The sequence below is a fragment of the Dermacentor silvarum genome, chromosome 11 (genome assembly GCF_013339745.2).
Source record: "Dermacentor silvarum isolate Dsil-2018 chromosome 11, BIME_Dsil_1.4, whole genome shotgun sequence".
In the NCBI taxonomy this organism is placed as follows: Eukaryota; Metazoa; Arthropoda; class Arachnida; order Ixodida; family Ixodidae; genus Dermacentor; species Dermacentor silvarum.
In genome coordinates, this window is record NC_051164.1 from 5,845,616 (window position 1) to 5,869,971 (window position 24,356).

At 47.6% G+C, this 24,356-nt stretch overlaps 1 protein-coding gene across 1 annotated transcript in view; it reads right to left on the bottom strand.

Annotated features, from left to right (window-relative positions):
- LOC119433844 (uncharacterized) overlaps positions 1-1,252 on the bottom strand; it is a 53,093-nt gene extending 51,841 nt beyond the window's left edge. Inside the window, exon 1 of the mRNA XM_049659063.1 lies at positions 1,160-1,252. Within this exon, the coding sequence (XP_049515020.1) occupies positions 1,160-1,252 (93 nt within the window). The remainder of the gene's footprint in view (positions 1-1,159) is intronic.
- Between the last annotated feature and the right edge of the window lie 23,104 nt (positions 1,253-24,356).

The window sequence follows — 24,356 nt, forward strand, 5'->3', positions numbered from 1 at the left end:
GGGTTGGCATGGGCTCAAACTCCTTATGATGGTTGACTGACGCATCTGTCGCCATATTTCTTAATATAATACGCCTCTGAAATTTGTCTCCGAAATTTTCTGAGGGTAACTTGTTGCGTTTCTTAGTTATTAATATTCTGCAATTGCGAGTATTTGCAAATTCTGCAAATACCAACCGCGCAGAGTCAAGCCCGTTTTTAATTACGCTTCTAGTCACTCCAAACTGGTAAAGAGAGCGACTGCTTCGTCCGCCATTAGCGCAGCTTTAACTAAGTCTTATTCACACATGGTGGCGAACAGCGTAAAATTACAGTTAGACAGGCTTCTTTCAACGGGATTCCCAAGGTTTGCCACTTTATCAGTTCGCGAAAAGTTGTTGCGTATCTTCTTCTTCTTTCTGGGGTTTTACGTGCCAAAACCAGTTCTGAGTATGAGGCACGGCGTAGTGGAGGGCTACGGATTAATTTTGAGCACCTGGGATTCTTTAACGTGCAGTAAAAAAGCGAAAAAAAAACAGAAGGGCAAAGAAAAAAGAAAAGAGCAGGAGTTATCCCATACTTGCACATCTCTCATGGGCTGAAACAAACCGGGTCGCGATACGGTGTCGAGGTAATCTTATCAGTCCCATGCAAGCTCGAACGTATTTGCAGGATGAGGGAAGAACGCCATAGCGGGACACCAAATAAAAACAGCTGGACGTGCCCAGTTAAACATGAAACGAAATTTGTAAATTGCTGCGGGGACTGCGGCTATTAACATGCGATCATTAACATGCGGCCGCAGCTACAGAGGGCGAACAGGGCGCTTGTATAAACAAGAGGCTAGGGGAAGAAAAAAATTGGAGGACGCTTAAGCTTCGCCTTTAAGAGTGGAACGCGATAGCGTTATCGGGCCCCGTTGTACGCTGGCTTTCCCACTACAACACAGAGCGTGGGAAAGCCAGCTCACACAGACCAAGCTTACACCGATCCCCTTAAAGTCGGCTTCACTTTTAAACAGAAATACATTGCTGGGACGACGTTTTTTCAGGGGCAATATAAGTCGTGTTATATTAAAATGTGAAGGCCCTAGCACCTTTTTTATTTTATTAATTGTCTGCTATTGCCCCGACGCGCGCGCCTGTCCCAAGCGCATTAGGCAAGCGAAGTCACAATTTCACCTGCCGTAGGGTGCCTCGATGCCAGCGCCGCTTTTCAGGGTGGGGACTGCCTTTGAACCGTCCGGCGCCGCCGCTCTGGCTTTTCGGCGCCATGTTGGTTCTTTCGCGCTGGCTGTCGAGCTGAATGGACGCGCGCTCCATTTGCTATCTTTGTGGCGTTGCGGTGCGAGAGCTAGTGTTTTGTGTAGTTCCTTGTGATGTTCGTGCTTGTTAACGAAACATGATGGGCTGTTGTGTCGCTCTATACACTGGATCGACCGCAAAAGAGCCGCGTGTATTTTGTTACCCCTGCGACGTTGAACGAAGGAAGAAAAGGGCAGCGCAAGAAAACGTGACATCTGAGTACCGACGGGCGCAACGAAGATATGCGAGTGAGGATCATGATTTTGCTAAGAATAATGTCCCTTTATAATCCTTTTCATTTTCACAGAGAAGTTGCTTGTATATGTTGGCGTGCCTTTTTAGTGATTATAAGGCTGCAGTATGGTGTGATCGCCGTGTTTGACTTGTTGCAATGGCGTAGGTTTATTCTAGACGTTTGTGAATTCACATTTTCTTTTGTAGCTAGAAGTATTGGGGCACTTGTAAACTCATTTCCTGGATACGCGATGGATGGTCGATTTTTTTCTCAGCAATAATTAAACAAGCACAAAGCATCACACAGTCGGAAGAGAGTGATGAGAGAAGCGACTTCATTCTCGACTTGAAGGAAGTTTCTTCTCTTGAGGAAAATGTGCTCGCCAACTTGGCAGGCTTTTTGTTAAAGCCGATTATCCGCGCTGTGGAACACTGCCCTGTGTGCATGTTCATGCTAGCGGCTGAAGAACCTGGACAGGAACACAACCTTACTCAACTAAATGAATATGTCCAAGGCGGAAAATTTTAATTTATGCAAGCAGACTAATTCTGGACTTTGTTTTTAATGTCAGAGTGCTAGAAGTCTTTTGCTGAAGCTCAAGATCTGAGCTGTCTGAACCATTGAAAGCACTGAAGGAAATTATTGGAAGTAATGTAACCTTGCCAGAAAACCCTTGTTATCAGCACAAAGATGTGATTGGAAAACTAATTCTTGAGCGATTTGTGTCCACACATGTCCGCATCTATCTTCGATGGCTTAACCCAGCTAGCACAAAAGAGATATAATCATTCTTATTCATGGATATTTCGCTTTGACCGTCAAAAATCTAGATTGAAGAAGTCAACTTCGAGAAAGATTCAATTGGGATGGAAAAATCTTGCTATAAGGCGGATTTTAGAAGACGTTTAAAATCGCTTGTTCTAGCAGCCTACAATTATTGATTTTTTTGTTGTTGTTTTCTTTGTTCTGCTTTTTGGCGGGAAAAACGGACGTTGGTTTTTGTTTTTGCTTTGCCCTGTTAGAAGAGAGTGCAATCAACCCAGGCGAGGGTGTTTGCATTGTGGTGAGTGAGCACTGAAGGGGCAGCCACTTGCTCTTTATGCTCATAATGAAGTCCACAATAAAGAAGAAAAGTTACGCTGACCTTTCAGACCGTCAAAAGAGGCGTAGAGTTAATGACGAACTGATATCTGCCAGTCCTGTTGCCACGAGAACCGTCCAATAAGTATCATGGTAGGTTAATGAAAGTAGTAACCATGCTTCTAGTGAAGTATCCTCGCCACATGAGGGTGCTCAATCCAAGGACAGTTTTCACGAAAGTGACCTTGTCTTGAAAGGAGAAAATGTTGAAGCACATACGCAAGACATTTCTAGAGAATATTTTGTTCCACAAAACGACCCTCCTATGAGCGGGGGCATCGAAAATGGAGGTTCTTCGGACTATGCATCATCATGTGCAGAAAATCAGGCAAGTCTTTGTCCACGTAAATGTGTGGAATTTCAAGGATGGCTTGCATCATGGGTTACAAGTCACCGAATTCCGCTTGTCGCAGTTTCTGAACTTCTCCGGAAACTATAAGCACCACTTTCGACGTTGATTTTGTCATCGACGCGAGGACATTGTTGAACAGTCCTCGATACACTTCAACGCGATATGTCCCTCCTGGCGAATATTCCCATGTTTCTTTGAAGGAAAATTTAGAACGCGTGATTGCTGTGTTCGCGAGCGGCTGTCGAGGGTAGATCCCTTGACAACGCTCAGAGAATTTTAAATAACAATGTCAGCCAAGTTGGACTGACGGTTCAAACTGTAAAATGTTTTGATATTGTTTGTCGCAGTTTTCGTTTTGTCTGTTTGGTTAACCTGTTTTACTTTGACCGAAAGGAAAAAAAAAGAGACCGTAGTCTAGTTGCTAGAGAACCGGCTGCTGTGCCCCACGGCAGAGGTTCGATTCCATTATAGGTTGCACATCACTTTTTTGTAATATAAAGCGAGTTAGGAACCTACCTACCTACCGCAAAGTGCCAAGAATGAGGCATTAAAAGTTCGACTTTTGTTATATCAAATTATTTTTGTAAGGTGGCGCTAGCATTATGGTAGCAGCCGCATTTTGTATTTTCTATTTAAATTAGCTAGCATTTCTGTGCTTCAGGTACCGAGTACGAAGCCACACTGAGTATTTTTCTGCATTGCAGCAGCGTGTGTCGCAAGAGGATGCAGCGCCGCGACGTATCTTAGCGGCTACCTGACAAAGCGAGGAGTGGCGCGACGGCTCATCGGCGTCATCGCTTGCGCCGACGCAGTCTGAGCAGCCGAGCGGACTGAGACCCCGCGCAGCTTCCCTCCAGATTGCGTAACTTTTGAACCCGCCGTTACATTCACCGTTATTTTTGTCAGGACCAGCCGTTAAGTTCCTGACGCGTATTCGTTCATGAACTGCGGAGCGCCAGACTGCCTTCCACATTTTCTTTGCTCACGTAAGTAGTCACTGCCACTTTGATACCTGACGTGTTTAATTATTTACGGTTTTCAGGCGGGAGTTTTAGGTGGAAGTTTTAGGCGGTAATGAAGTTTTGCAATGAAAGCGCCTTGATTTTAACTGGAATCTCTAAGATTGTTTAAGAGGCATGTTTACGTGAGCGCACGTTTTTTATTGTGTGCGTATTCAGGTTTGCCAAAGCTGTCTAAAATTACCTCTGTGACGTTTCGTTGACGATTGATTGTTAGGATGACGGTGACATTCCCGTTTGGCGCAGAACGATGAGACGTGCTACGATCTTCGCGTAGCCACAGAATTCTTCCGTCAACGCTCATGTGCGAGATCACTCGTTAGTTTTTCCGAGCGTGAAAGATGCCCGCGAATACACGCAAAACTGCCGAATGACTGGCCGCTCGAGGCAGTTTGCGTGTATTGGCAGGCATCTTTCACACTTGGAAAAACACTTTATGTAGCTCATATTGAGAAACAGAAAGCGGTATCAGGGGATTCTCATGTTGCTTTACAATCTTCTCATTGACACTTTTCATCTAACTATAGTAATTGAGAAGTTAATTAATTAGAACTAATTATCTAACTAGGCGGAATGCAAAAAAGTAATCTGAGAATCTCCAACATTACCTTGGTTCTGGCCTGGTACGTGGCACTTGCATATTTTAAAAGTTTGGCTAAAGTTAAATGAAACACCCTGTATGTAGTGCACTGTTGACTTGTTTTTTTTTTAACATAAGCCGACAGTGTAGCTATTTACAGCATCTTTTTTTAGGATACCTAACATTTTTTGGCTTCAGTCATGCAACCAATAAATTTTGAGGTCGCACTGGCGTTTTGTTTTTGCAAGTCTGTGCAGTAACAAAATTCTGTTAAAAAAAGAAAAATTCCAATATACAGTTGTAATAGGCACTGCTGTTACATTATAAACGTAGATACTCCGAGTTTATCAGCATAACAATAAAGAGTTTTTTTGTAACTTACTATGCAGGCACATACCTACGTGCAAGAGAAAAGGCGCGTGAGGGTGAAGACACCGATCATGTACCCTCTACAGGTGCCGAAAGGGGCAGACGAAAACGCCGCCGCCCAAAGGGCCACCACGAAACTCCTGAACTTTAAGAACCCAGGTAACTGTTATTTCATACTAAAGTCGTACGAATGAAATTTTCAGCGTGACACATATACAGTCGTATCTCGATAATTCGAACTCGAAGGAGCCCGAAAGTTTGTTCGAATTAAAAGGACTTATTTCTGAAGTATTCGTGCACCACTGCACGACGTACTAACGGAGTCGTTATATATCACGGCGCGCAAGCAGATGGCGAGTAGGGGCCACGAGACTGCCCACGTCGGCCAACGCTCGCAGAAAACGATGCTGTAGGGAGCGGGCGGCGCCAGCACGGCGGCGCCGGGCGCGCGCGGACACGTCGAAGGTGAGGGAGGAGGGCGTCAGGGAAGCGGATTTGGCTGCAGCAGAGGTGACCCGTCGCTTCCCTGGCTCCCCTCACTCTCCTCAACTCCCTCGTAGCTCCCCCAAGTTCGACTGTCTCCGTGCGCGCCCGCCGCCGGCCCGGCGCCAGCTTAACCCTCTCCCTTTCTTTTCCTGCCGTTGAAGCGAGCGTTGGCCGGTTGTGAGCAGTTTCGTTGGCCGTACTGGGCCTCCGTCGTTGCTTCCCTCTGCGTCGCAGCCGCAGCGTTGAGACATCGACTCGAACACGCGTGTTTACGGCGCGACGACGTAACGGCGACCTTGCCATTTGAGAGAGAGAAATTTACGCCGCGGTTCTTTTTCTTTTATTGCGATAGAAATTGTATGGGCACTATAAGCGCATTTTTGCCGCCGTCGTCGTCGCCGTGATATTCCGTATAAAGTGCAACGGCGATGAAATCGTCGCCGCCCGCCATGTGTGGGTTTTAGTGTGTGGGCTCATTTCGGTGTAAGCAATAAATTGCATATGCAATCACTCTAGATAATAATTGATTTATAAACTGCACGAGCTTAACCTTTAACCCATTGCGTAATATAAAAGTCACCAAGGTCAAAGTTAGTGAAACTGGGTGGAAAATTACGGCTTATGTTCCCACCTTGTGTGTCGATGACTCACTGTTTTTGTAAAAAAATTCTTTACAAGTGCTTGGCAATGTTATTGTGTGGAGGTTTTCAAACAGGCAAGTCATAGGCGTGCAACATTTTAATGGTTTAATGGAACTTCAGCAACTGAAGTTCTTACTGTATATGCTTGAAGCAGCCGTGCTGCAAATAGTCGCTGTTACTCAAGGTTGCACTCGTCTGCTGTCTTTTATTTTTTAAGGAATCGCAATATATTTGCTCAATTTGAAGTATGGGATGTGTTTGATAGACTGGTGTTTAGGTATATGCTCAAGCCTGCGCCATTTCTGAATTGGCTATGTGATCTGTGGCAAATAAAATTGGGGTGGTGTAACAATGCTGTCACACTGAAGCTGTGCCTTTGCAGAGACGCACTTACCTCTTTTCTCGTACAACATTATCAGAAATGCATTATCTATTCCTTTCTTTGAATGCTAATGGGCACCTACTTCGCACATGTTTAGGAGGCTGCTGTCATCTACCAGTCGCCAACTAGTCAAGGCAACAGTCTCCTGAAAGCTAGCAAAATAGCCGACACTTACACCGGTTGGCGATTGTACATGCAACACCTTCAGTTCGATGTAAAGTATGTCTTCAAGGCAACAGAAGGGAATTTCACTTGTGATCGGTTAATGTTAGAACCATGATAATCAAGGTGGAATGCTCGAAAACTGTGTGCTTGGACCAATATATTGTAGTGCTGCCCATTGCCAAGATACATTGCAGTGCTTATTGCCAATGCATTGAAAAACTAAACGTTCACTAAGAAAAGTGTGCTTCAATTAACATACGTTTTACACATGCCTAATGTTTTTGCAGTAAGAAGACCTGCTGAATTAAGGAGCTACAGCCCAGCAGCCTGTTCGAAACCAGGTTTATCAAGGTGGATACCTGTAATGGACGTTACTCGGAGGCACTCATATTTAATGTTGATTGCTAGCTTGTCTAGTCGTGTTTACTTTTTGCAATAAAAAATGTTATTGCTGTATGTGTTTCGTGTATTGCACAAGCGCAAACCTGCATGCCGCCGGCCGGCGAAACGCCGCAGGGGCATGGGGAGAGGGAAGGAGAGGGAGACGAGGGGGCGCTAGAGGGGAGGGTGAAAGAAAACGGATGTCAAAATCCTGATTGTAGCAGGATTCAATCTGTATTTTTTAAATGCTTCTAATGGTCTTACAAAATCCCATTTCAAGACAGGATTTTTCGAAACTACTTTAAGCAGGATTCTAGAACTTCTTGCAATAGTCATATCCGCCGGACATTAGCAACGATATACGACCGTTTATCACCTTCTAAACGGACTGCACGGATTTTTTAGTGCGTCTTTCAGACGTTCATTTAGTCTTGGCGAATCGGTATGGAAGCAGTTTTCTATCGCTTTTGTGCTAGCTGGGAACACTCCTGAAAAGGCATCTGAGTGTTATGCTAGCAAGACTGTAGCAGGTACGAGCGTGCAGTAGGGCAACCACATTTTAACCAGATAACCTCGCTGAGAGCTTATAGAGTGAATTAATTAGTGCTTACTTAAGTAAATAGTTTTTACTGTTGAAAACTGTTCTCAGAGCATTTTTCTTCTTGAGTAGGCACCTGAACTGCTGCAGGCCTACTCACGCGGCGTTGCCTAATTTTTATCCTAGTTTCATAGTCCCACGAGGTTGGAAAGAGGCTTTGGTAATCCTCATTCCGAAGCCCGGCAAAGCTCCAAACCTGTCCAACCTCAGACCAATTTCCCTCACATCCTGCGTAGGAAAGGTAGCGGAACACGTAATTCACAGTCGCATTACTAAGCACGTCGAACGGAGCGGTCTCCTGCCCTACAACATGGTGGGTTTCAGACCAGGCCTCTCGACACAAGATGCAATTAAATTAATCAAGTCTCAAATCATAGACCAAGAAACGAGAGACGTGCGGGGCATTCTCGGGCTTGACCTAGAGAGGGCCTTCGACAACATATCACACCGACATATTCTGGAATCCATCTCGGATCTTAACTTAGGGACAAGCCTTTCACGGTTACGTAAGATCATTCCTGGAGAACCGCAAAGCCACGTTAAAGCTTGGAGACCACAAATCAGAAGGGTATTCACTCGGACCCAAAGGTACGCCTCAGGGGGCAGTGCTATCGCCCTTGTTGTTCAACCTAGCCCTCAGACAACTGTCGGTATCCCTGTCGGGAATCGAAAGAGTTGACCACACGATATACGCCGATGACATCACCATCTGGTGCACCGGCGGCAGCGAAGGGGAAGTGGAATCGAGCCTACAAGAAGCAGTCGACCGTATTGAAACCTTCCTCGATGGCACAGGCCTACGATGCTCGACAACCAAGTCTGAGCTACTTCTCTACAGACCGGTCCGCAAAGGTCCTAAACCCAGGGGTTGGAAGCCCCTGGACACCAAAAGCGGGGCGAGCATTCCTAGGGTTGACACCCTAAAGGTGCTGGGGATGTTCATCGAGTCTACTGGAGGCAACATCACGACGCTCAGAAAAATCACGACCAAGATGGAGTGCATGATTGGATTAATCAATAGAATCTCCAACAAGAGGAGCGGTCTAAAGGAACACAATCTCCTACGGCTATTCCACGCATTCTTAATGAGACACATAGTTTACGTGGCTGCAATGCACAAGTGGTACGCTTCTGAAAGGCACAAGCTGGACACGCTTATCCGTAAAAGAATCAAAAAAGTGATAGGAGTACCAAAAAACACCAGCACGGACCGCCTTCTTCAACTAGGTGTACATAATACACTCAACGAAATCATCGAAGCTCAGGAAACTGCTCAAGTATCACGACTCTCTAGCACCCCTGCGGGGAGGTCTTAAGAATCGCGGTCTTAGGAATCGGCTCCACTGTAGTGATGGAACGTACATGTGAAATGTCGGATCACCTACGGGACAACATTATGGTTGCTCCTTTTCCCAAAAACGTTCATCCACAACACAATGCGAGCAGGCGCAAAGCTAGGGCTGTGGCATTGCTCCAGAGGATAAATGCCTCGCCTCACACGGTCACTTTCGTTGACGCGGCCCAGTACGGACACACATCGGATTTCGTCGCAACGGCAGTTAATCACGACTTGTGCGGCCTCCATCAGAGACAGCACCCCGGCTAGGGCAGAGCAAGCTGCGATCGCTCTGGCACTTCTCGACGATGAGAGAGCGGAAATATTTACTGACTCGAGGGCGGCGGTTCGGGCATTTGCCTCTGGTACCATCGCCGAGGAAGCCGAGGAAGGCAAAGTCATCCAGCCACATACAATCACCTAGTTCCCGGCACATCTCGAATCCCAACTCGACTCCCTCCCCAACCTCAATGACATCGCACACGTCCGAGCGCGCGAACTAACCCTCCGCGCTGACGCCACTGCGAGTCGAGGCTCCGTCGATTCTAGGCTCGTCGAGTTCCGTGACACTCTCTCCACCTTTAACGAGGTTACAAAACACTACTACCTCGGTAGGAGACTATACCCTCCCCCACACAGCACACTAACCAGACCTCAAGCTGTCACACTACGCATGCTTCAGACGTGATCATATCCCAACCTGAATTTATTTCACTACATCAATCCAGACTGCTTTAGTCCAGACTGCCCTAGCTGCGGACAACGTAGTACTTTAGACCACATGCTCTGGGGCAGTGGCGTAGCCAGAAATTTTGTTCGGGGGGGGGGGGGGGGGGGCTCACCTTGCAGTGAGCCTCCTCCCCCCCCCCACCCCGAATTTGTCGAGGGATCAAATACATGAATAATAACTGCATTGACAATGCCATTGTATATTAGATGCTGCAAACTAATTATTAAACGCAACGCACTGTCAAGCAAAATATGTATTTTTTCATAATAGAATATATTCATTTGTCCCAAAAATTGCGGCAGAAACAATTGATATCAATGCTTCCGCATTTTTTTGTCTATTTATTAAGTAAAGAAAATATCACACGAACTTTAGAACTATATCAGTTCGAAACCAGCAAAGCAGTGCATGCAGCTGATATGAAAAACGTAAAGGCCATGAAAAGAAAATGTTGAGGACAATTACTTTGATGAATCTTTGTCATTCAAGAACCTTGTTTACATGTTTCTACACGTGCAACGGCCAGAGAAAACAAAAAAAAAACCTCAATGACACTGTCCTTCGTTGCAATGGATTGCGCAGTAGCAGCTGTTACCGGTCGTGTATTGTGAGTAATTGCACCGAAATTATAGTCGCAACAGTGAGTACAAATAGAAAGCAGGAGATCTGCAAAATATACATTAGAAATGCGAAGATAGAAGGGAATATACAAATGCGAAGATAAAACGTAGTAAAGGGCACAAAAGTGCCGCTGGTAACAAAGTTCACTGCTTGTATACCGTATATGTATATGTTTAAATATACGTATAAGTCTCCAATAAATCTACGTATTTAAGCAAACGTCACGGTATATAATGCGTCAAACAAGACAAACAAACACGTTGCGCAGTCACAGATAGTAAACTTTACGCATGGAAAGGCAGACCATCCAGGCAAGAACAAAACTATGATCGCAGAAATCGTGATATGTACTTGGGCCATGCGGCGGTCGCGACAGCACCATATGGGCAGAATAATAGAGGAATAAGGCAGAAATCAGTACGAAAATGTGTAATTTAACTGCTTGCAGAGCGGCAACAAATATTCTGCACCCAAAATTAAAGGAGGGTATTGCTTCGGTTCAAAAAAGAAATAAAAGCAGGTAGGTAAAAAGGAAAAAAAAAAAAAAGGGCAAACGAAAGCCACAGATGATGCGGCAAGTTGAACTACCCAATATCCGAGTGTGTTTGTTGGGAAACGCCGCGTGGGCCGGGCTTTCAATGAGCAAGGTCGGTCAAAATTGGTTATTGGTGTCCTCGTAATTTTGATGAAGATGCTAACTGTTAGAATAAACGGCCAAAATTTCTGCAGTTTTAAAAGCTTTTCATAATTACGAGTTTATGAACCTGCAGGAACAGAGCTTGTTGCTTGCATTGATTTTTGCTGCTTCGCTATCTAAAGGACAATTACTTCACTCGGCGGGGAAGTTTAGCGAAGCGGTCAATGACTTCGGACACGTTGATGCCGACGTCACTGTGGGCGTATAGAAGCGCCAGCCTAACCATGCGTTCCTCAGAGATTGTAGAGCGCAAGTAGTTTTTTAGTAATCTCATGTTTGAAAATGTTCTCTCTGCGCCGGCAGTGGTCGCAGGAAGGGTGACTAGAATCTGCAGCAGTTTGTACACATTTACATAAAACCTGCCGTCGCAATGAGAGAGGGCATCTATTCCGGTGCTACTAAAAACACACCTCTTTGCACAAACAGTAAGCTGTTCGATTGCAGCAATATCCATCGTTTCGTCAGCAAGTATCGCGAAGCAGCCTGCAGCATGTACTTTTGCATCTATAGGCTTTCTTTGATAATTTCATCACAAATTTCTATAATTTGGTTTTGTACATCTGGGCTTAAATACGAGGCATTACTGGGGCAACTTTCCAAATGGTTCTTCAGATAGGTATCTCCACAATCGGCTCGCATGCGAAAAAGCGCTCTGAAGCGCTCTATTTTCAGCGGGGGATTTGTTTAAATCCGTAGGACCACTGTCCCCATGGCCACGGAGAGCCAGACCTTGTCGCCCGGAAAAAAGAACTGCCTCAATAATAGGCCGTTAACTTTCTTCCGTTTTCTTTTATTTTACTTTGCCTGCCCTAGTCCAGCTAATCGATCACATAGGGCGCGCTTCCTGAAAATGTTTGGAGAAAATTATCAGCTGCCAGCTGACAGCCACGGTGATATTCAGCATTTCCGTGTGTGTGGAAGATTGCGAGCACGTGCTTCCATTTCTGGAATGGCTTGGACACAAGGGCGCGCATGTTGGCCCAAGTTTATAAGAACATTAAACCTATAAGTTCCAGAATTAAAAATCTAAAGCACGTCTTTGGAAATGCCAGTGCACCTTTTGCGTCAAAAGTTTATGAGAACTTTATACCCATGAAGTTTCGGAATTGAAATCCATACGCTCCGTAGATTCCGCTGCCGCTGCGAGTTGTTGAAACGCGCCCGCTCGCTATCGAAAAGCCCTTGAAAATTTGTGCTCGGCTGGGGCTCCTTGCGTTATGTGACTCCAGTTGCTTGGGCGTTGCCACGAAATCCAGTCCGAGTTGGCAATGTTCGTGCCAAAATGTCTTCTCGAGTGTGAAAAAGACATTGTAGACAAAATCCAGAACGATTCCGGCGCCGGTGGTTGTTTTGGTCGGCGGTGCATGCCAGCACAAAAAAAAAATTCGGGGGGTGGGGGGGGGGGGGCTGAAGCTCCATCAGCCCCCCCCCCCTCCCCCCTGGCTACGCCCCTGCTCTGGGGATGCCCCTCTTTACAGAGGGGCCCGCATCGATGCACTGCAGAGGAGTGGAGCTTTGCTCTTCGGAGCTTCGACCAGTCACGCCAATTTTGGGCTGTCCAAAGAGCTCACAATGCGGCGCTGAGCTCGGTCTCCCCGTCCCGACGTGGGTGTGGCCAGCGGCTTCGTCGCCTCCCTGAGAGGGGGCAACGGAGCTTCTCAGGACCTTCATTAAAGTTCTTTGTGTGTCTGTCTGTTTCATAAATATGACGGGAAAACCATAAGAAGCAAGATTACTATTACAAGAGCTTCAAACTTAAAATTTCATCCAAATCTACAATTCCTGTAATATTTGTGGGACGATTACTAGTGAAATGCTTAAATAAAAAAGAGGGTAACCTCGCAAACAAATCGTGCCACCTTCAGATTGCGATACACGCGAAAAGTGCCGGACCTCTTTTGAAACGAGCCGAAAATTTGCATTTAAATCGCGTCGGTATCGCCCTTAGCACACCCGCCGCCCTTTCTGCCCGATGGTTTATTTGCAACCGCCGCACGACCAGCGCCTAAGTATTGGAAAGAACCAAGATGGCGCCGAAAAATGTCGGTGTCCCCACCCTGAAAACGGCGCTGGGTATCGAGGCACCCTAACCTGCCGTAAAACCCCTTGATGTTAGAAAGTAGCGACACTCTCCCCCGCGCGCGCGCTTTCCTCCTCAATTCTCCTCGGATTTCTCCCCCTCACCGGGCCGGCGCGGCGCTGAACCCTCCAGTGGCTCGCTGCAGCCGCATTAGAATCAATGCGCGCGCTTGTTTATTCGGCCCTTTGAAGCGTTGTGTGGGAATTTATCCCTTGTGAAACTGTCATGACGAAAGTACGTTTACGATAGAACGTCGTGACATTTTTTTTATTGAGGACGCTTCGATAAATACAAGCGGAACCGCCCCGAAAAAATGAGTACCAAGCAGTGGCTGAGCTGTTTACCTCTACGTCGCCACTTGGGTTGTCCGTAACGCGGAGGTGTATTGGGTGCATACAATATAAGCAGCGTATAGTATAAACGAGAATTTCGTTCACTATCTTCGCTCTTAAAAGGCTCAGAGAAGGTAACCAAGAAGAAATGTGATAGTTTACTTAAAGTGAATTCGCCAAAATGAGTGGGCCAAAAGCCTTTGTACCAATGCCACTGTGCGAAATACGTGCTGTGTTTGCGAAACAGCCAACATAGAACGTTACACACGCGCCTGTATTCCGTCACTATGAAACGACGAGAAATTACATTCCATCACCTCTGGGAGTAACCTAAGTCTCTCTCTCTCTCAAAAAAAAAAAAAAAGGCTGATTGCTTACACGGAAACTGCTAAGACTGGCACTTGATAATTAACTTACAGACTTCAAGATGTCAAGTTTATCAGAATTGAGGGAGATTATCAGAAGCGCGTGGCTTGTACTTAATGAGCATGCGCTAATAATACATAATACCACTTATCTACCTATCTATTGCGGTTCATGCCTTCGCAACATAAAGTGCATAAAGAAAAAAAAATGCTCGCAGTATTAAAACTTTGCAAAGATACAATAAGCACGCAATAAGAGTAAAATAGTTCCTTGGCTTCACAAGTATTAGGCGCAAAGATCACACGCACACACACATACATGCAGACACATACACGCACGCAAGCACGCACATACACAAACACACGCACACAACTACAAAATATTAGTTACAGGCATGAACTCACAAATTACATACATTTGAAAACTAACGCACGCGCGAAAACACAAAAAGCTTTGTCACGGCTCGAAGAGTCAACGAAAATTTCAGCCAACTCGCTTTAAAAAAAAACTACATGCACAGTTATCGGTGCTCTGTATTAAACTGAACGAAGAGTCCGGCTATGCGAAGAGAATTAAAATCTCCATGCAACTTCATCCACAAATATGAGGAAAGCTGCAACATTCACCTCGCAAAGAACGGCGTGCTTAGAAGGGGCGAAATCCCTTCTCCCGATGTTATGGAGCCATTGCTTCCGACGCACGACATTCCGTTCACCTCGGGGGATATAAAATAAGGCTTGCCCTTTCTCTGGCCTGCTGCTGCATTGAAACGCGCAGCAGCAAGGCATTTTCACGGAGAACGAATCTCAGATTCCTACGAAAGGATGGAAAAACTTAGGAAACACACGTTCGGAGCGGCAGGGCGACCACCACTTGGACTGCTCATGGCGAGCGGGAGAAACTAAAGGCGCGCGAAAGCAAGTTTCGCGCCGTTTTCGTGACGTCAGGTTCACCTGACGGGGTAGTCTCGAGCGCCGCAGCCATTCAGCGTGGCGGATGCGCTGCCTCCGCGAAAGAGGGGGAGAAAAAGAGGAGGTTGACCGCGCCGGCGAGGGTGTTGCGGCGTAGATCAAAGTGTCGCTACTTTCTAACATCAAGGGGCTTTAAACCTGATGATGATGATGATGATGATGATGATGATTTATTGGCATCCCCTTTGAAACGGGGCGGCGACAAATAGTCACCTAGCCTGCTTGATTTAATCAGGTACACTATACATGTTCTTTATCTAGCATTTTTGTATACCTCTCATTAATATTCTTTTTCAAAATTTTACCTTGTACCACTGCCTATGATTTTAAGAGATCAGGTCGTATCCATCTTTTCCCTGCTTTTTTTCCACCAGTACTCTAATCGTCTCTTGCTGATCTCTACGGCTGATCTGTTTATGTTTCCTTCCACTTTAAACCCAAGCGCTTCTGGGAGTTGCACGTTACCTACGGTTCTCGCTGGATGGATCCCGTCGCATTCCATTAGGATGTGCTGAGTGGTCTCTGGATCTTTACTGCAGCATACACATGTCTCATCTAGTTCCGAATATTTGTTCCGATATGTTTTCGTCCTTAGGCAACCGGCTCGAGCCTCAAATAGCAAGGCACTGCCCTTTGTGTTATCGTACAGATTTTCCCTTCTAATTTCTTTCTTCTCATTCTTGTAAATCTCCATTGTCTTTTCGTTTCCATTCTTTGCATCCAATTCACGGTCTCTATTTCTCTCACTTTCTTTCTGATGACCCCTGGTTGTCTATTTACAGTTTCGATTATCCTGTACTTGGTTGCCAACTTCCTTGACCTCTTCCTCCATTCTGTGTCCACGCTTTTCATGTAGAGAGACTTGTGCACTTTAGCCGCCCATTTATTTTCATCCAAGTTCCTGAGCATTTCTTCAAAACTAATTTTGCTTTGTGCTTCTCTGACTTCAAAAGAGGCCCAACCCCTGTCACCCTGCACTGCCTCATTTGTCGTATTACCATGTGCTCCCTAAGCCAACCGGCCTACTGATCTTTGGTTAACTTCCAAACCCGCCAATATATCCGATTTTAAGCATATAATGGCATTTGCGAATGTTAGCGCTGGCACCATTACTCCTTTCCAGATTCCACGCACCATCTCATACTCATTGTGGCCCCACAGTGCTCTGTGTTTCATTAATGCTGCATTCCGGTTCCCCTTTATTTTCAGATTATCTTGGTGGTTGATTGAGTAATTCTTTCCTTCGTTTATGTGTACGCCGAGGTACTTATATTGCTTCACTATGGGTATTACTTGCTGTTGAATTGACACCACGAAGTTACTCGTATGTTCATTAAAGATCATAATCACTGATTTCTCTGTGCTAAATTTAAGGCCTAGATTTGTTGCTGCGTTCCCACAGATATTCGCAAGTATCTGTAAATCTTTTTTATTGTCCGCTAGTAGCACAATGTCGTCTGCGTACATCAGTCCAGGGACCTTCTGTTGCACCATTTGTCCATTACGCATGTAGGATAAATCAAAACCTAATTCGCTGTTTTCCAGTCCTCTTTCTATGCCCTTGACGTAAAGCGTGAACAACAATGGTGACAGAGGGCATCCTTGCTTCAATCCTTGGTGAATTCCTACCATTTCATTTCCTTTTCGGCCTTCCCATGCCACTTGTACTTGGTTGTCTCGATATATCTCCCTCAGCAGCTCCACGAAATCGTCATCTATGCCTTCGTATTGAAGAATATCCCACAACAATTCCCTGTCTACGTTGTCATAAGCTCCTTTAATATCTAGAAATGCTATCCATAAAGGTCATTTCTGAGCTACTGAAATCTCTATGCACCGAGTTAGTACAAACATATTGTCTTCTAAGCGTCTGCCTGGCCTGAACCCATTCTGTAGTTCCCCCAATACACCGTTTTCCTCCACCCACTTCGACAGTTCTAATTTTATGGCTTGCATTGCCATTCTATATATCACCGACGTTACTGTAACTGGCCTGTACGAGCTCGTGTTATCCTTATCTCCTTTGCCTTTGTAGATGAGATTCATCTTGCTTTCACGCCATCCAACGGGAATATTCTTTGTTCTAATCACTTGCTCTATGGCATTAGTCAGCAGTGCCTTGCTTTTTGGACCGAGGTTTTTGATTAGCTGTATTGGGATTTCATCGGGTCCTGCTGCCGTGTTTGGCCCTCGCAACCTGCCGAGGATGCGAGTGCCATCTGGATATCATTTTCGCAAGTAAACTACCCGAGCGCGCAGCTGTAGGTCTGGCAGAAATGCTGGAAAAGGGGTTTGTGTTTGAGTTTCCTCGTAACAGAATTATGCTTTCCCGTACATTCAAATTAAAATCCGACGCTATCATGTCTGCCGGTTGTGGTGAAGTTGTACTTTACAATTTTCTGACGGATTTCACTGTGAGAAATTCAATTTTTGTTCACAAAAACCTTGCACCTTGTGGAAGGCCTGCGTGGTTGGGGTGGTTCAGGATGATTTTCTCCGCCAGGGACGCCGACATCGCACGCCGACGCCGCACGCCGTCGCCAACGCCGGATTTTCTGCGACACGAAGCCCTTAACGCTGTCGCGTTAAAAATGACGTAACAGAAGGAAGTGTTGCACTGCAAATGTCAGCCTCACTTTGAAGAAGGATGTGTGCTGGATCACGATAAGGGAACGCGGGAAATTTCAGAGGCATACTAAGAAATGTGGCGACGTCAACCGTTAGTGGCTTTTGAGCCCATGCGAACCGTAATCTTCTCTAGTTTTTACTGCTGGCTTATCAACCTACCGATGCGACTAGTTTCCGAGCGTGCCCCCGAATGCGCGCAACATTGCCGCGCAACTGGCCGCTCGGAGAACTTGCATTCGAGGGCTTCTTTAACGCTCGGAAAAACGCATTTATGCAGCAAGTACGGAGCTGAAGAGAAAGCTGTATCGGGAGTTTTTCATGTTGGTCTACAATTTTCTCATGGACACATTTCATCTAATTAATAATATTTGAGAGGTTGATTAATTGATTCAAACTTATTATGTAATGAGGCGGAATGCAAGAAATAATCTATCGACGGCAAACAACGTTGCCTTGGCTCTGTCCAGCTATGTGGCATTTGCATATTTTAAAATCTTGGTGCATGGTAGGACACTCTGTATATGTGTGTGTTTTGCGACCAATAAATTCACTTGAGCTCTTCTTTTCCTCTCCTCTCCCACTAGGTCACGTGGTTTTTAGCGAACTGACGACGACGGTGCAGGGTCCGCTGAAACAGCTTCGCTGTAAAAGGGCATTTTTGGCACAAGTTGCAGCGGGAGCGTAGAAGTATTTAAGCTATTAGACTGGGAAGGCTTAGGAGTGAGGATCAATGGCGAATACCTCAGCAACCTTCAGTTCGCAGATTGACAGCAATAACGGGGACGAATTGCAGCAAATGATTGAGGACCTTAACCGAGAAAGTGAAAGAGTGGGGTTGAAGATAAATATGTAGAATAATGTTCAATAGCCTGGCAAGGGAGCAATAATTCAAGATCGCCAGTCAGCTTCTATACAGTCTGTAAAGGAGTACGTTTATCTAGGTCAATTACTCACAGGGGACCCTGATCATGAGAAAGAAATATACAGAAGAATAAAATTGGGTTGGAGTGCATACGGTAGGCATTGCCAAATCCTGACTGGGAGCTTACCACTGTCGCTGAAAAGAAAAGTGTACAATCATTGCAATCTACAGGTGCTGACATATGGGGCAGAAATTTGGAGGTTAACAAAGAAGCTCGAGAACAAGTTAAGGACCGCACAAAGAGCGATGGAACGAAAAATGTTAGGCCTAACGTTAACAGACAGGAAGAGAGCGGTGTGGATCAGAGAACAAACGGGGATAGCCGATATTCTAATTGACATTAAGCGGAAGAAATGGAGCTGGGCAGGCCATGTAGTGGCCATGTAATGTAAGTTTTGCCTTAAAGGCAAAGCGTAAGCGTCCTCCCTTTTTTTAAAGCATGGGCACCCCACGAAGCACGCAAAAGCGAAAATGAGGTGAAAGAATGGTTAAACAAAACATTTACAATATATATAGACTGCTTGCCAACTTTGACTTGCAGCACTATACACAGCTTCCCTGTTCGACCATCTTCGCGGAGTGGAAGGGGCGGTGATTTTTACGGCGAAGCCGTTAAGGGCCAGTTCCCCGGGATCGTGTCCGCGCATAGAAAAACTATCACCATCAGCATTGGCTCGAGCATCGTCTTCTTCCGCAGCTGGCTCGTTGGCGCCCCTCGGTTTGCAATCGTGCCGTTGGATGCCGTGCCGAGCACGAGCGCGTGCTTAAAAAATATGAGGTAACTTTAAAGTGATTCACGACAATATCATCAAAAATAAGATTTCCCAAGTTGATTAATAGATATACCGACTATACTTAAAAATTACCTTGAGTAAGGACTCAGGCTTTTCAAGGTAGCTTTCAAGCCACTTCTCCCGCGTTCGTCGTCGTCGTCCACTTCCACAGCTGGCTGCGTTGCCGCTAATCATTCCAGCGTAGAACTTCTCTTCTGTCGTGGCTAATGGGGAGGCCGCGTTTACGGGGGTTTGAGCCATTGCTTAAGGGGGTATGTGCCATTCAGGAGCAACTGACGACGTGTCCTAACGCATTTGAGCAACGCCGCCGCGAACGCGCTCGGGAAAGGGCTCGTCGTCGATGTGCCAATTCTAGCGTGAGGGCTTCCGAAGCCCAGGCGAAACGTCAGCGAAGAGCCACCGACCCCGAGCTGCGGGAGCGCGATGTTTAGGCCAAACGTCAGTGAAGAGCCGCCGAACCCAAGTTGCGGGAGCGCGATGTTGAGGCCAAACGTCAATGAAGAGCCGCCGACCTCGAGTTGCGGGAGCGCGATGTTGAGGCCAAACGTCAATGAAGAGCCGCCGAACCCGAGTTGTGGGAGCGCGATATTGAAGAGAAACGTCAGTGTCGTCTTGCCCTCCAGGAACCCGACATTGGTGGTGCACGCCTCGCCAACGCTAACGCCAACTTGCCCGGTGCGACGGCCAGGTTTCAACACGAGTTTCTCAACCGGAAGGTTCACAATAGACATGTTCAGTTGGGTGATGCCCAACGACGATACACCCATTCTCATCGTGGGGGCAATATTCACTACAGCAGATTTACCATAGTCACAGCTGCGCAGGCTTCCATCTTCAGTAGTGTGTGATTTGTGGAGTGCGCGACACGGTGCGGTGAATGGAGACAGACAAGAAGCTGACGACAAGGAATGCGCGCGCGGAGGCCAATTCCGTGCTGGATGAAAGACGACAACGTCGAAGAGCGTCCGGAACGTGAAGACGCGGCGCAAGAAAATAAAATAAAAGGACAAGGCATCCAATCAGAAGAAAACACGGAGCTTTCAGCGGCCAATCAGCAAAAGACGAATTGGCCAGAGCGGCGGAAAAGCGAGGCGCACTGACAGAAGGGGGGGGGGGGGGGGGGTTGGAAGCGACGCCAGAAGGTCGGGCACCGAACCGAGGTTTGAAGACGAGCCGTCGGTTTCCGGACCCGAGCCTCCAGGATTTCACCCGACCGGGGCCTCCTGCCAACACGTTCCCGAGCGTCGCCGCTCTACCCGATAAACAACTCCTGCCCGAGGCCGGCGAGCTTCTGCGCCCGTGGGCAGACCGTGAGCAGTCGGGCTACGGGCCCGAGTTCTACACCCAGCTGTTCGGCTAGAACGCCGCCGCCATCTGCCCGTGCCGCCAAGCCGCCTGCCTTCGCTCTCCAAGCCAGAGCTGCCGCACTCTGATCGCCTGTTCAACGGTCCAATACACCGACCTTTGGTGAGACCAACCTTGCATCGTCTCATCTCCGCTTCTCCGCGTCGAAACTGTTGTGCGCATTCACACGCGTGATCTGCCCGAACTTGCCTGCTATCGATACCATTCTATGTAGATGTGTTTTTTGCCATGATATTTCCTTGAGTGTTGTTTTATGGGTTGCAGTTCGTTCTAGTTTTATTGAAAGTTTGTGTGTGTTTTCCAACAAACGGCTTTGTCCTCAATTGGGTTCTCAGAGCCTCTGCCTCAGAGTCTAAACCGTTAAACAAAAGAATCACACAGTGGAAAGGTTCTGCCTTTTTTCAAATGTTTTCATTGGTGACATATTGAATGCATAATTTTCATCAGCAGGTGTATTGCCCCGCGAGATGTAGTTGCGTTTCAATCGCACGACCATAATTGATGTCGCTGCTTGTTGGTTTGAAACCGCATTTCAGCCTCGCCTTCGCGACCACGTGAATTGACCTCGCTGTTTCTTCGTAATCTAATGAAGAAGAAGAGTACAAGTACAAGGCCAGCCAGATCGACTGTTTAATGCCTCCAGTGCAACCAGTGGGCCAGCCGGATCGCCAGTGCTTAGCACGAGTGTGAGCCGTTTGGGCAACCAGCTGTTCCTGCTCTGCGTCACCTGCCTGCTCGGTTACAAACAGACGCTACCCTCTGAATTGCTCAGTACACCCCTTTACAATTTGTGGAAGGTGCTGCGTATTCAAGAACATCTACACCCTGGAACTCCGGTCTCGGTCTCTGCCTCCCATCATGCCTCTCCCAAGCCGACGTCGCCGCCACCCTCCGTTGCCTGCTCTGGCGCTCTCCCGCTCCGCCATCCAGCGGTTTTCAGCGGTACGGATGAGCAGGACGTCAATGACTGGTTGTCTACCTACGAACGGGTGAGCGTGCACAATCGATGGAACGATACCGCCAAGTTAAACGCCGTCATCTTCTACCTTGCGGGAGTGGCTTACCTGTGGTTTAAAAATCACGAAGCCGACTTTCAGTCCTGGTCAGCGTTCAAGACCAGTTTCGCTGAATTTTTCGGTTGCCCCGTCGTCCACAAGTTGCGCGCCGAGCAGTGGTTACGAGAGCGAGCGCAACAACCCGGTGAAACATTCACCTGTTATATCAAAGAGGTTCTCGACCTATACAAACGTGTGGATGCTTCTATGCCCGCAAATGACAAACTGAAACACATTTTGAAGGGCATCGCCGATGACATTTTCCAAATGTTGATCGCCAAGAGCCCACGCACCATAGCAGAGCTCATAAACTTGTGCCAAAGCTACGACGAGTTGAGGAGGCAGCGCGATTTGACCAGGCGCCCCTCAATGGCAGACGAGGCCCTCTCTTCCTTACCAGTCTTCTCTGATCGCTCCCCCCTGCTCTCACAAATCCAAGCTTTCGTGCGGGAGGAAGTTGCACGTCAGATTTTTCTGCTTCCCTTCGCTGAGCTACCCCAAGAGCAGCCGCTGCCGCCACAGCCTCCTACACAGCTCGCCCCGACGCTCCGGCGGGTTATTGAAGACCAAGTTGCTGAGGCTCTACCATTGCAGCATCAGCTGAGTCTCCTGTCGCCGCACCACTTACGCATCCGTCGCCGCGCAGCCTCCTCGTCAACCACTCGTTGCGCTACATCCACGGCCGCTACCACCCGTTCATCATCCCGTTCATCGACCTGCTCCTGCCTTTGCTAATCCTTGGCGCACGCAACTTACACAACAGGCCCATATATTATGCCTGCGGTATTCCCGGCCATGTTGCACGACTATGCCACCGCCGCATGCTGCATTCTGATGGCTTTGCGCAGTCGCCTCCCTACGCCGACGTGAAACCTTTCCACGACACTTCTTTTGTTTTGTTCGACACTTCAGTCGAACAGGCCACCAGCCGAGCGCCCCGTCCTTACACGTAGTTCACCTTCCCCGCGTCACCGCTCGTTGTCCCCGATGCGTCGGCGCCCTTCACCCACGAAAGAGGAAAACTAAGCGCCGCAGTTCAGGAGGCAGGAACTGCGTCGCCATCGATCTGTGCAAGTCCTCCATTGTCGCCTGCGAACGTTGTCGACCTTACTGTTGACGGCGTCTCTACCGTTGCGCTAATTGATACTGGAGAATCCGTGTCTGTCCTAAACGAACGCCTCTCTCACGCTTTACGAAAAGTTACGACGCCACTTTCTGGGTTTTCTCTTCGCACAGCAAGCGCCCAGCCAGTTCGGCCTTAAGCAGCATGCACAGCTAGAGTTATTATTCAGGGCGTTCTCTATATTGTGGAGTTTGTGGTTCTGCAGTCATGCTCTCACGACGTGATACTTGGGTGGGACTTTCTTTCGCGAAATAACGCCTTCAACTGTGCGCGTGCTGAAGTCGAATTATCGCCTCTGTGTGACGTGCCCCTCGTCGACACCACTTCTCTTCCCGCTAAGCTAGTCCTCCGGGAAGACATCGCCATACCGCCGTACTCGTCTGCCGTTGTTCCTGTCTTTTGTGGCGCTGTCTCTGAAGGCGCTGTCCTCTTCACTCCTTCGGAACTCTTCATAACCCGCAAAGATGTTCCCCTCCCTTTCGCCATGCTTGACATTTCAACCGGTTTCAGCTCCATCGTTGTCTGCAATCCCCTTCCTACAGCCCTGAAGGCTCTTTGCGGCGAAGCAGTTGGCTGTGTTCAGCCTCTTGATGACATGTTTATTACCGACGTGCCGGATGCTTCGCATGCAGAGCTCACTGACTTCTGTGCACTTTCCACTTCTGCTCTGCCATCACCTGACTTATTCACACCTTTCATTGCCGACGACCTTACTTCCGAGCCGCGCTCCCAGCTTCTTCACCTGCTTGCCCATTTCCGTTCTTCTTTTGATGTCGCTCAGCCTACTCTGGGCCGCACGTCAACCGTCAGCCACCACATCGACACCGGCTCCAACGCGCCATTGCGGCAGCGCCCGTACCGCGTCTCAGCCAAGGAGCGTCAGGTGATCAGTGAGCCCGTCGACGACATGCTTCAGCGCGGCGTCATTCGACCTTCCCATAGCCTGTGGGCATCACCGGTGGTTCTCGTCGCAAAAAAAAGATGGTTCCATTCGGTTCTGCGTCGATTATCACCGTCTTAATAAGATAACGCGAAAAGACGTGTACCCTCTACCACGCATTGACGATGCTCTGGACAGCTTGCAAAGCACTGAATTCTTCTCTTCGTTGGATTTACGCTCGGGCTACTGGCAGGTCCCGATGTCAGCAGTTGATCGCCCAAAAACCGCATTTATTACTCCAGATGGTTTATACTAATTTAATGTGATGCCATTTGCCCTATGCAATGCGCCTGCTACGTTTGAGCGAATGATGGACAATATCTTGCGTGGCCTAAAATGGAGCACGTGTTTATGCTACCTCGACGACATCGTTGTGTTCGCCCCTGATTTCAGCACGCATCTTCTCCGCCTTAGGCAAGTGTTGACGTCCTTGACCAACGCAGGCCTGTAACTGAACTTGGAAAAAGTGCCAGTTCGCCGCGCGCAAGCTTATGATTCTAGGTCACGTCGTATCCCAAGACGGCATTTGCCCCGACCCATAAAAACTTCGCGCTATGGCAGAATTTCCTAAACCTAAGACACTCAATGAACTCCGCGCCTTCATCGGCCTCTGTTCTTACTTCCGACGCTTTGTTCGCAATTTTGCCTCCATTATATCACCTCTGACACAATTCTTAAGTGCCGCCAGCGACCTATCCTCCTGGTCTCCTGCATGCGACACCGCGTTCGTGACCTTGCGCCGTCTCCTGACGTCTCCGCCTATACT